General features: G+C 39.7%; 1 protein-coding gene across 6 annotated transcripts in view; it reads right to left on the reverse strand.

Annotated features, from left to right (window-relative positions):
• The window catches only part of LOC138183571 (protein tramtrack, beta isoform), an 83,088-nt gene that overhangs the window by 41,210 nt on the left and 27,882 nt on the right, over positions 1-13,996 (reverse strand). The window contains exon 5 of one of the 6 annotated variants that reach the window (XM_069120687.1): positions 3,834-13,992. The exons of 4 other annotated variants lie outside the window; for them this stretch is intronic. In XM_069120687.1, the coding sequence (XP_068976788.1) occupies positions 13,697-13,992 (296 nt within the window). In that variant the 3' untranslated portion in view covers positions 3,834-13,696. Of the gene's footprint in view, positions 1-3,833; positions 13,993-13,996 lie in introns of those variants that run through there. One more of the 6 variants, XM_069120692.1, reaches the window with a different exon arrangement.

The raw sequence follows: 13,996 nt of genomic DNA on the forward strand, positions 1-13,996 counted from the left end.
CTCGATTTCAATAATACCCGATGCTCGAGAGGGTGTCAGTGTGCGCAAGGTCTCGTAACACGACTCACATGTCACGGAGATCGATGCGAGCACCTATATAAATGTATGCGATCCACGTGCTATGTATTCACAGGGCGTTCCGGTAATTATGGTACGATCGACAAGGAGGCGATTCTACGTGTGAAAATAAGTCGGAAATGTGGAATGAAATTTCTTCGTAGAATGTTTCGTTTCCGACAAAATGAAAATATCGCAACAGTCAACTAAACACGTGGAAACGCAACTTTCGTGAAAACAAGGCTTCAAACGGAGAAATTTTGTTCTACATTTGTGTCTTATCTTCGCGAGTAAAATAACCTTCTGTTGATTATAAACTCGGTAATTGGGCAAGTTCGCACATACCAACGAAATTTTCAAATTCCATTTGATCGGAAACGATGCGTACGGAAACGAAGAAACGTCATTCTATATTTTCGACTTATTTTCGCACGTAGAATCGCCCATCTGTCGATTCCATCATGATTTAGAACACCCCGTATACATATGCGCGTGTATATATGTGTATATATGCGAATATCTGTCGCTGATAAAACGATTCCACGGCGAGTCGACGTATCGATCTACTGCATTCACGCTACCTTTCTTTCTTTCTCTCTCTCCCCCCTCTCTCTCTCTCTCTTTCATTGTTCCCGATTAACGTACAATTTAAATAATATTTGCGTGATAGGCTAGATAACGGGCGTTTATGGAGAAAAGGTAAAAGGTCATTTCGTTGAACTTCTCGATCGATCAGCTCGACTAACGGTAACGTTGGTGGTAAGGGCGTCGACGAGAAGGGAGAAAAAGGGGAGGAAAAAAGGGGGAGGAAAAAGGGGAGGAAAAAAGAGGAAGAAAAAGGGAGCTGGATTGGGGGACGAAGGACGGAGAGTGACGCTAGGTGAAAGAGGGGCGGAGAAAACGCGTTTCAAAGACGTTAAAACTTTTGACGTTCTGCAGCTGGTTCGATTTTCAATAAAATCTGATTTCCGACGAGCACGCCGAGAGCACGTTTTCATTTCGCGAGATGCTCAAAGAGGTAACGGTACCGAGCGCGTAGCGGAATACGGTTTAAGCGTCGAATCGTCGACGTCGTCCCGCTCGTTGTAAGAGAACTTTGTACAACCTTGTTCCTTTACACATTTATGTACATATATATATAAATATATATATATAGGTAACCGTGGCCTCTTTACGTGATAACAGGTGGCTTGCGCAGGAAAAACGGCTAATTCTTTGGGGGAAAAAGTAAATCGAAAATGTGGAATGAGATCTTTCAAAGCCGTAGATAGTCGAACAGTTTTGCGTCACTGCTTCGAGTGATTTTAAGCCCCGATACCTCTAGAACATGAGCGACTTTCACACACGTTGTATGGGAAAGTAGCACAAATTTATATAGATTCTTCGATTTTTAAGAGATATATTTATCGTGACTCATTGAATTTGTTATTAACCAGTAATCAGAAACGGGTATCTTTCGTTTCAAATGTAAATATGAATATGTCTAGTCAAACAGAATTTTTTATCAGAATGAAAAATAAATGATTTGATTAATTAAATTATGGCCCGTTCAAAGAATGTTAATATATGAGAGCTATGCTTGCAGGAATTTTAATGTTTTATCTCATATTCTCATCGTATAAAGTAATTCGAGAGCAAATCTCTCTGGTTCATCGTCCAGTTTTATGCATGTTACTGTAATACTGTTTTTCATAATACTTCTTCTTCCGTCCTTTCGTGATACTTTATTGAATTTTTTTTATCGAATATTTCTTACGATTATATGTATATTATTGCTGATATATACAGGTATTCTTAATACAAATGATTCATCGAAAATACAGAATTACGTGTTCTTTGAATTACGACATCCACATAACTCAACCTATCCAGTTAATGTATTCGCTGCTACATCTCGAACTCGAGTAATTTCATTGAGAAATGAGGAGTTTCGTCACGTACTTTTATGATATGCATGTGACACTCCCTTGAAAACACCTATATGACGTGTTTGAGAATTACTTGTTAGCATAACTAATGGAAATTGTTCCAATTCCACTTATCTACAAACTTCTCTCATCTTTTTAACACGCCACAGATCAATATGCACGCAGGAAAAACACGTCAAGTCTCATTTTTATGGCACTTACTCGAAGAGATGTACTTCAATGCAACGTAGTTGGAAAGGGAAACTGTTTAGGTCTAAAAATACAAGCCTTTTAAAAATAGGCTACAAATCCGATCAATATCTTTTACACATTCAGGAGTATACCAAGAACACATATTTACATCGAGTATGGAATTAACTACTGAATTTTAAAATTACTATTCTATAAAAAATAGGATTTCACATAATGGGTCCCCTCGACACTTACTCGAACACCTTAAACATCTCACTTGTTTTTAACGATCCAAGTGACGTATTAAATTTGGTAGTCGTTATTTCAAGTACATGTTAAAATAACATTTCGTTCAATAATCTCTCTGATATAGTTGTTCCATCAAGGATCGTATGTAGGTCATGGCCATCGTAAATCGTTATACGTGGCCTCAATATTGACTATTACACTATGATAAAAATTATTGATTATTCTAAAATGTCGCAAGATACAACTGTACGAAAAATTATTTTATGTGCTCAAGTTAATCAGTATCAGTATCCATACAAATCACTGGACAGTGAACGCATAGAAACTATTCTTATCGAGATCTCTCCGCATTTTCAAAGTATATACCACTCCTCAAAGAAAAATCATCTTTTTCCTGTACGACCTGTTACCAGAACCGAGTAATCTGCTTCCATGGGGCCGACAACGTGTATAAAAAATAATGCTGTATATATTTTGTGTTAGTGCAGGATATCCTCGGTTAGACTTTGTTAGACTCTTTGCTGGTAATATGCGTTAGCGTGAGTTGCTTGTTACACGGTTACATTGCGTGTGATCCTCTCTCTGCTGAACAACAAAGGCATGATGTACAACAGATCGTGTTCCCAAACAAGAGGTAGACAGTAAGAGAGAAAGAGAGAGAAATAGAGAGAGAGAGAGAGAGAGAGAGAGAGAGATGTACGTGTAATGAGCAAGATAGAAGGAGATTAATAGACACTGAAAAAACGAAAACACGAGAGAAGCAGCTGTTCGAGGAGAGATGATACATATTCCTCTGTCCTCCGATCGAAACGAGAATCTCCTCTTTTTTCCAAAGAGAACAAATAAAATAACAACGAAAAAGAGATATATGAAAAAAAAAAAATAGAAGGGAAGAGAGACTGGTCGCTTTTTTTTCCGTAAAAATCATCCGCCGAAAGAACAACTCTCGCGTGTATCAGCACAGCGCGTCGGAGCGCACCGACCACGAAGCACACATCCCCCTCTTTTGCATGTCTCCTTTTATCAGTCTTTTATTACATTCTTTTTTTTTCCTCCCCCACCCATCTCCGTCCTCCTCTTTTCCCTCCAGCCCTTCCCAAAAATAGCAGCTGACTGACTCGAGGTGTTTTTGCAACGGTATCGAGCGATAATACCTCGCCGTACGATAAAGTACAACACCCGTGGTCCACGGTTTGGAATTGGCTTTGAATCATCGTTATTTATTTCACAAATCTGTTCAGTACAAAAATATTACAGTATATATATATTCTCGTAAATATATATATATATATTTAAATATACGTATATATTTTGCTTTCATTTTATTTCCTACGAATCCTTGTCGCTTAATTTACACCTACCGTGTAATGCTAGGATAAGAATTCTAATTGCTAGGTACATCGGGCGTGTGTTCATTCTCCATAGCGGTTTTCATTTTTTTTAAATATGCGTGATAAAGCGATCTACGCTGGTGCAGACGTAGACGGGCGTATGGCGCGTTCGGTTCTTTCGCTACTTCCATCAGCAAACAGAAAATTTATGTTTGTAAGTGACAATGAGCACGCGTGATTCGCGATTGATCGATTTACAATTTAGTCGAGTACGACGCAGTCCGTCGAATTTAATTTTTCAAATTATCGTTAATAGGAAAAGTCGTTTATTGACGAGATTGACGAATAGTATCATTATATGTAGCTTATTCGTGCAAAATTCAAGTTTAAACTTTGAGTATGCGGTCATCGTTCGAATTCTCAATGTCTGCAACTCGATCCCATAATCATTCTATGAACGCATGACCAATCGGTACTTCTCGCCTATCGTCCTCTATTTTCAGAATGAAATAGAGAAAGGAAGTGATTGTATTAGATTTATTGATCTGGAAAACGATCAAAGACGTGCATGAAATTGTTCTTACAAATGACTCTGCTCTACGTCAACTACGTCTACGTTGCTCGTACGTTACACCGGACTCATTACCAGTAATATAATATTCCTAAACGAATGTTCAAAATTTCCGAGTTCGTTCATTCGTCTGTGTATTCCGCATGTACGTCGAATCCGATTCGATATACTCTGGACGTACTTACGTAAGTTGAACTGAGAAATTACCAGAGCCAGCGAATTTCGGTCATCGATTTACTCTGTCTCGTATCAGAATGCAGTATGATAAAAGTACGTAGGATGGAAACGCGTTCTGAAGAATGAAAGATCGATCGAGGCAATGGTACGAGGGTTTAATCGCATGGAGGATTCGGAGCTAAAGTAGCAAAATCCCTTTTCGAGCTTAGAGTCCTGGTATATCTAGTACACGTGCGATGGGAGGCGAAGATCGATCGACCAGAGACGAACTTCGAAAAGAATCGCGAAGCTCTGGCTAACGCGCTACAAACGGGAAACTGGCACACTCAGGGCGAGTGACCAGTCACAGGGCGTTGCAAATTTCCGGCTACGAACCTCTCTGGAAGTCACTATCGCGACTTTTGTCGGCCATATTAGCTAATCAAGCGAAACAAGCAAGAGCGAAAGAGGAGAAAACAACTGGACGAAACGGTCTATTTCAATTGAACGGCGCGCGTAGGTGTGCGGTTTCCCGCAAGATCGCCGTGCAGGGAGATGAAGTCATTCAAACTCCGCCTTTTGTTTCATCCTTTATTTCCGCGGAACTTTTCCCACCGGCTACAACGTACGGAAAATACAGGGGGAGAACTCGATCTAGCAAGCCAGCCACAGAGAAGAGAGCAGAGTATCTCTACCTCTGCCTCGTCGATTCGATCATGCACGTACTTTGAGAGCATGCATACGAATTTATGTTCTATCGTGCGTTCCAGAGCCAACGATATTGGCTAAAATGAAATCGAACGAAGTAGAAAACGTTCATCATTTGGTGATAACCCGAGCGGACCTGTCGTCGATCGTGTCGATACTCGAGCGTTTATAATTATACGCCTCGCGGAATCTGCTCCGATCCAACTGCTTCCCTGCGATGTTTTCGAATCTATTCGTACGTTTATACCTCTACGTACACGCGTCACGGCGGTGGAAGTGGTACGACGAAAATAGAAAGATCGCCACGTTCGTTAGAAACCAAGGCAGAGGAGAGCCTGAGAAATCAGAACCCTGACGCTATCGAGGACCATCGTCGCCTTCGAATTTCCTGCGAGAAAGTTCTTCGGAGGAAGTTCTCGAAAGTTTGCGCGACCTATCCAGCTGCTGACTTGTGTCGAATCAAACGACTTCCGTATTTCGATTGACGAAATGTACCAGAAACCTGGAAAAACTTACGAGCGCGTAACTATGATGAATGAAGCCAGAATAGCCGTGGATGAAAAGATGATACTAAATGAGCTGGATTGGTTGTCCTCGGGTTACCAGTTTGTGTATACATATGTATGTACGTAGAACAGAATACGATGTAACAGAACGCAGTTGTAAGTGGAAGGGAGGGACAATATTCCAATAGAGCGACAATATTCGACGTCGATGTGGCGATCTTACGCTGTGCCATCGGTTACTGGCCGATTTGTGCCACAATGGCAGGCAGCTGCACGCAGTTGGGAACGACAACCGTTCCTGGTTATCCGGACAAACATACGACGGCTAACGGCACACACGGTCAGTACCAACACCACCACTGCCAGCACACCGCCGCCCGTCGTCACCCTCTCTGCACGAGGATTCCTCGGCTCGTGAGAGGATCGCAAGGGCGGAGGCATCCAACAGGGCAGCTGGAACTCTGACCTTGTTGGGGCGCAACCCTCTCTCTCTTCTCCAGTGAGACACCACTGGCCAACACTGTAACAGAGAGAGAGGAAGAAAGAGACTGGACGTTGATTAGCGTGCATAGGGAGAGAAAAAAAAACGTGAAAGGCGGGATGGATGGATCCCTTTTCGGTATGCTCTAACCAACGCAAGACGATCTTTTACAACGCAAGGCTCGACATTTGCATATGCCGACATCGATAACGGCGTTATATTTCTCGCCAACTGCGCTCTGCAGAATTAGAGTATAATAAGAGAAGCAGATAGAGAGAAAATAGAGAGAGAGAGAGAAAGAGAGAGTTACGTGGAGGGAACACGAAGCTCTTTACGTATAAGGATGGTAGGAACTAGGATAAAGAAGGTCGGTGAGTAGCATTATATCTCTCAAACTCTCTCCCTCTCTCGTATTTCTCTCCGCTATGCCACTGCATTCGAGGCTATGTAACCCCGTTTACGTATGTATGTACAGCAGCCCAGTCACTATGATACATGTGTGCGGTTTCAACGAAACAACCGTACAACTGTCATAGAAACTGTTTTGGGACGCCAGTTTTCTCTCCCGGCGACGATTCTCCCAACGATACCGACGACCAAACCCCTCCAACTACGTTTTACCCCATCGTCGTTCCCTCTGCCAGGTGATACTCGCGTGAAAAGATTCGCTGCAATGGAGAAGAGATTATTAGCCCGACGAGGGAAAACTAGGAACGAGAAAATTCACAGTTATGAGAAACGGCGATTTATCTTCAACGATTGTTGGATAATTTCAACACGATGAACACGTTAGACCAATTTGATACTCGTGGAAAAAAATCTATTGTCTTCTAACCGTCGATAAAATTTATATCTACGTTGATTTAACTTGCACCATCTCCCTGTTCCGTGAGACAGATATCGGTTAAAAGCTACCTTGGCAAATTGATTCATTTTTAATGGCCTCAAAAGGTCCGGTGCTTCGCCTTGTTTCACCTAGCACGAAACTCGAAATGGATGGAAATGGGTTAATAATAATTTCACCGTCTCATGCCGGAGATTCGTAAATTCCCTCAACGAAGCGGAGTGTTCCTATATATTTGGATTTAGTCTCGCATAACCTATCGGCTTGTCTAGGTCAAAATCAGAGGAATATCGCGCCGCTGCTGGATAGAACCAATAACTAACGTTGATTGATCGTACCAACCTACCAAAACGAAAATAATGACACGTTCGAGACATCGGATGAATACAAACAAAGGGGACATCTAAAGCGAAGGATAGATGTTTGAATGCAATAACCATTCGGACGTAAGATAAATGCATTCTGCAACGGATCGCTACCATCGCGTGTAAAAAAATTGGTATACGCGTAAAAAAGGAAAGACGAGATGAAATATTTTCTACGGTTGAAAGTTCGCTTTAGGATATAACAGTATCCATCAAAGAGGATTAAGAGGATCACGCGGCTCAACCTTAATTTTCACAATTCATCCTATAGGATTTTTTTATACTTTTTTCTAACCTCTCGTTCTATAATTATTTTTCTATCTTGTCTTAATCAATTCGAATATTGTCCGATTTTATATCTGATCTCAAATATGAAAAAGTTGTTTATGGTCATTTAAAATTTACTTTTTTATTCCTACTAATAAAATATGCATAATACGAGAAATATAATATGCATATAATTTTAATATATGTTAATCTAAAATGGCTTTCTGTAACATGTTTCAAAAAGGTACACTACAGCATATAAATCAATTTTTTAACAAATAAAATATATAAGTTAAAAAGTTGAGTATTCACAAATTCCGAAAGCTTGGAAATTTCAGCGATGAAATTGTAGAATGAAGCCAACTTTTCGAAAGAAAATTTCGAACTGTACAATCATATTCAACAAGAGACGTTGAAATTATCTCATTACCGACGAGTATAAAACATAAGATTTCCATATGTACACAGACATATGTATATTTCCAAAGCAATTTTTAACTTCCATGAATCATCACGTCGTGTTATCACATCAAATATGGTCTCACAATACAAAGGATTAAATAAAACACTTTTCTTCAATTAATACATCGTATTCTTGCAAAATCGTCTATAAAATATACTTATAAAAGTATCTTAATTACTACAATATATTGCAGTTATTTTACTTCGTTAAAATTAAATATTATTACGAGGTTCAATGTTCCATAAAGAATCTCATTTTTCGGACTTATATCGTCAGATTTTCGAAACACCCGGTGCAATACAATAATCTCACGCTTCAGCCGAGCACGCAGTAATAATGATAGAGCTAAAGAAGACAAACGTTACTCTGAACATTTGAAACGCGCGTTTAAATCCGAATCTCACATTATCCGCACGTTTTAGCACGCAAACATTTCGTTTGAACAAACGTATACGCCAAATACTACGAGGGTACGAGTAATGCCCGCTATTTGAATAATTCGCGATCCCAATATGACGTGGTATTCCAAAGAGATTAGCGATCATTAAATATTGCATTAAATCTAGTGAAATCACTGACAGGAATAGATGAACGATTTGAAACCGAAATGAAACAACTCCAACTGCATCTATTTGTCCGTTTCAATTAAACCACGCTATCTTTTCCAACGATCTATTACTATAGATCAATTTTAACTTTCACAAGTTAATTCTAAAGAGATATATTCACGGTACGGTAGATTTCAGGGAAAATCAGAAGGGAATGGCAGAAAAATTCGCACCATATACATGCGGAAACTTCGCGAAATAATGCTGGCGAGAGGTTCTCCAGGAGTCGCGACCGGAAGTCGAGCGACGTGCGTATGTTCCAAGCATTGTTAATGCTTCAAAAACAAACATATTCGTGTGCACAGAGATCATATTGTTCACGTCTCGAGCGAACATGAAGAACTTAAGGGAGTATCCTATTGTAGCCGAATTAAATAAGTCGAATTCTTTTTCTTATTTTCTGAAACAATGTAGTCTCGAAGATATCTATACGAAGTTCTGTATCTGAATTTTCAATATTCAGGGAATTGTGATTGTTTGGAAAATGTTACAATAAATAAGGTAATTTACTCGAAGCCATTGTTCCTTGAAATATTTTCCATGTCGTGTTAAAGTCTACTTGACCTATTGGCGCACCTATTTTTATTTCTTTCAGTCGGTGAAAGGTACGGAAAAAGTAAAAATTCATTGAAAGTAACAAAAGTGACGTGAAAACTTTCTCTTCAAAATCCATTCGAAGAATTATACGACCATTAATTCTGGCTATATCTTCTTAAAAAATTTACGAATCTTCTAAAACATGAATAAATGTTCCAAATTCGTACGGAATAGATGATGTAAATATTTCATTACAAAGGCACTGCAAGCCTAAAGACTATAGAACTATCAATCCCGGTTATATCTTCTTAAAAAATTTACGAATCTTCTGAAACACGAATAAATGTACGTTCCAAATTCCTATTGAAAAACCAATGTAAATATTTCATTAAAAAGATACTAAGAAACTGAAGAAACGCTTTGCAATAAAGTACTATCTTTAACGAGAAGCTAAACTCGAAGGAAGTTCAACGGAGCAGATATAATTCTCCTGTCTCTGTCTCGTGGTATTTTCGACAGATCGCGAAGCAACGGGAAAGAATCCAGTTTCTACAACTTGGTGACGACTTGTCTCGGCGCCGCGTGATCAGTTTCGAGCACCTAGTCTGCAGACTCTTCTCCTCCATTGACTAAACTAGCGAAGTTTAAAGCGAAGGCGAATGCGAAAGAAAGAAAGGCAGCAAAAGCCTCTTGCGTGCACAGGAAAACGAAACTCTTTGCAATAGCTACGTGTCCCTAACCGGTGATCCTCTTATCGAGCAGCCCGTCGATTCCTACCCTGGTTGTTCATCCATGAAGTACGGCCCTGTAATAAGGGCGAGAAGATATGCCATTAAGGAGCTTATCGCGAAAAGGATCTTCTCTTGCTCTCAGTTTCTTAGTTGTACTCCATCACCCTTTTCTCTTACCGATCCTTTCTTTACCTGCCTCTGAAACTCCTCCTCGCACCTCTCGAAGATATTAAACAGGTGATAGAGCATCGCGGAACCGTCCACAAGTATAATACACCGTTTTGAAGCCGCTTTGTTCGAGATCGATGAATGGTCTGCACGAATATCGGACGCTGCGAGATCGAGCGACTGATTTTCCAGGTGGAAATAACTGTATCGTGGAGAATAAAAAGAGACGGAAAGAAACGAAAGGAAAATAGACGGCGAGAAACATTTGACGAATAGCGGCTCAATTAGCGAACAAGTGGAGCCAGTGTTGAGATTGTTCGCGTACTAGAAACGATCGAGCACGCTTGACACAAAGGCTCCTGTATGTAAGAGGATTCCGTTAGTTAGCTCGATAATGTTCCTAGAGACTTAGAGAATCGGGCATCCTGTTTGGAAGTGTCGCGAAATCAAATTCGCCCATTGGTTAAATTTGGAACGGAGAATTTTAATAGAACCCTGGAGGAGTCGATCGCTGTTCACGAAGAATATCGTGCTGACAGGTGACTAATAGAAGTTTCATGGAATCCTAAGTGCAGTATCGGGACATCCAGGTTTATTTTAGAAGCGCATTTTGGTCTGAAAATATTTTAGTAATGTGTATTTGAAATTATTTTACATGGATAGTGCAAGTCGGTTAAGATTGAATCGAACCTTACACGTTCTTTTCAAATGGCTCTTGTTAACGTTGCGTATCTTAGAAACGTTTAATCCTTTACAATCGGATTGATGTTTGACTGTGAGAGAAGAATTTAATTCTAGGATAAAAATGCAGAAGCTAGTAATTGTTATAGACTGATCCGTATCAGGCGAATGATAATATGTAGCAATAAAATAGCATGAAACAGGCGAGTAAAGACGGACATAGAAATGATTTTAAGAATTTTATGTACAACTATAGTGTGAAAAATATGTTTTAAATACTAGAAGTTCTTGAAAAATAGCGTGTCAGTCTCTTTTAACTCCTCTAGCAATGTCTATTTCGATGGGCGGTAGATTGAAATATTTTCCACAAATGAAATATTTTATCATCTTTGTATTCCCTAGAAATATGGAAATAAATCGATACTTTCCAATTATCTGTGAAAAGTATTGGCAATACACAGTCTTATTTTCCGATGAAGCGTTGTTTTCTTATCAGCTTCTATGTATATTTCATTTTCATACTATCAAACGTTTGTAATCATATGAAAGTATTACAAAGTGATACAAAATTTACATTCTGACCCAATTAGTTATTACATAAACGTTACATTAAAACATAATGATATGCTAATAGTATTTTACTGTAAATAAACACGAAAACTTCCGTATTTACTATTTTTCCAATACACAAACTTAAAGTTGGCTGCATGTTAAGTGATCGAAGTTTCCTTAACAGCAAGATTACTCGCGAGAGAACAAACAGTACCGGTTAACGAAATTAAGACAAGTCCGGAACAACCACCTAACAAACGCCAGTATTTATAAGGATATTTTTTGCAAAGTGGCGTGAACAAAGAAGTTATTTAAGCTGCTAATTTACAGCAACTCTACCTGCATAGCTAACAAACCAGCCAGACGACAGCAGCGTCGAGTTTGGAAAAATAAAACGGAGCTTGGACGGAAGTTGGCGAAGGAGATCGATCGATCGTCAAAAGAACGGTGCAAGAAGACGTGCGCAAAAAGAATAATTACGCTAATGAAGGGAGCATGATGTAATTAAATGCAAGGAGGATCGAACCAGTGGACTATGTCGTCGTCACGACTGGACGCAAAACGACGAAACGCTTTTTATCGCTAACCGTGAAACGTCCTTTGACCAAGAAACGAGCTACCATCGAAACCAATAGAGAAATGTCGCGTAATACTAATTTCCACTTCGCTTCTACCAAGGGTTTCTCTACTAATGTACAAGGAAACCCACTGATTCTCTACGCCAACCATGCGTTAAGGTCGACAGAGTTCTGACACGAGAAACTGTTCCTTGTATCAGAGATGTGACATAACGTGTCTCGTCCTATGACAACACACTCTCTCCCTCTAAAGTCTCTCTGCAATGCAACGAAGAAATTCATGGGATTAATCTGAACGTGTCTAGAAGATGATTAATTATTTACTACGAGACGATGTACCAGCACCTTCATTCTTCACTGTTTCAAATTTATTATATATGCTATTTTCATTTTTAATTCTTAGTTACAAACCATCCATTCCGCTAAGATCTCCACTTAGTGCAGCGGGCTAATTCATAGAATTAATCTTAAGATATCTGGCAAACGATCAATAATTAATCGTAAAACGATACACCCTTTGGACCTCTTAATTTACAATTATGTATAACGAATCTATTACCGTTTTTCTTCTTTCTTTCCTTTTTCTTTTCTTTTGGAAACGACTTTTCCTTTTATAGTTTCGTTTTTAGTGTTCGGTTACAGACAGAAACTATAGGCGTTGATCTTGAATCGATTTGATCGACGAGTATACAACACGTACGTCGACTAACTATTCGTCAATCGCGAAATCCGCTTATCCATCGCGATACTAACGTCGATACGAACGATTGCACACTGTTGGACAACCGATACGGGATGGGGTGGTTTCTACGAATTTCGCACCACGATCCATTCGGTTTGTAAGCAGAGAATTACGAGCCGATACGCCGCGTCTTTCATCTCGTTCGCGTCGTTAAAGTCTCGTATACTTTCGACCACCTTGCGTGACTAGCGTATCACCGTTTTCAAGAACGGGAACGCTTCCCGCGCACCTATTCATCGCTGAAACGGCGCACACAATGCTGTTCTTGGGGTTAAGAGCCTATCGAACGAACGAACGGGCCGACGAAACGGTTCTTGACGTTGACTGACGAGACACGAAGGAAGCGGATAAGACGAAACGACCTTCGACCGTGCTACCACCACTCGTGAAAAAGGGTTCTAGGTGGATAGAGCGAACGTTCGAGGATTTAAGTATCGTTACGGTGCTCGCTGAAATTACTGAAAGATTAAATACATTTTTCTGCGATACTATGTAAAATATGGATAACGTTACAACACCCTCTCGAGTCTCTAATAATCCCAAAATAGGGAGCGAGAAATTAAACCTAAAAAGTAGTATAAAATAAGTACAAGTTCTATAATACAGTAGAATGCTATTTATAATTATCTAATGATATATCGGTTATCGATTATCTGGATAAAACTCTCAGATAAAGAGAAGTGGAAATTACACATTGAGCTTAACGTAGGTTTTGATAAGAATTGTATTTAATTTGCATTGCTGTACAGAAATATAAATGATCATCGGTAACGAATTATATTGACATTTTGATCGTTGAAAAATTAATATCCGGATAATCAACGTTCTACTGTAATAAATATATCACGTGGTATATAAAGAAAATTCACAATTGAAAACAATTGATAGCTGTGCTTGCGATTTCAATGAATGCACCGTGGTGCTCGTAAATGCTCGAACGCTCGGCATACCGTGCAAAAGGGGAAGATATCACGGAGAGAATTGCTAGAGACAAGACTCTGTTCATGTCTGCACGGTGCCGCTGGACTTCTGCAGTATCTGTATCTCAGGGTGTTTCTGTTTAATGTGACCCTTCAAGTTATCCAGTCGAGTCCTACGACAGCCACAGAGCGGGCACACGTAATTTCCTGGATTGTGCGTCAAATAATGATTCTTTAGATTCGACACGACCCGACCGCATAGTTTGCATTTGCTAGTGTACGTATACGGCAGCTTTTCGAAAAACTCCGACAGATTAACTCTCTGAATGTATGTAATCGGCGCGCACTCAATGCCCTGAGGGGTTAAAAGTGTCGTATCTGC

The sequence above is a fragment of the Bombus flavifrons genome, chromosome 9, assembly GCF_040668555.2.
Source record: "Bombus flavifrons isolate JBK064 chromosome 9, iyBomFlav1_principal, whole genome shotgun sequence".
Classification (NCBI taxonomy): domain Eukaryota; kingdom Metazoa; phylum Arthropoda; class Insecta; order Hymenoptera; family Apidae; genus Bombus; species Bombus flavifrons.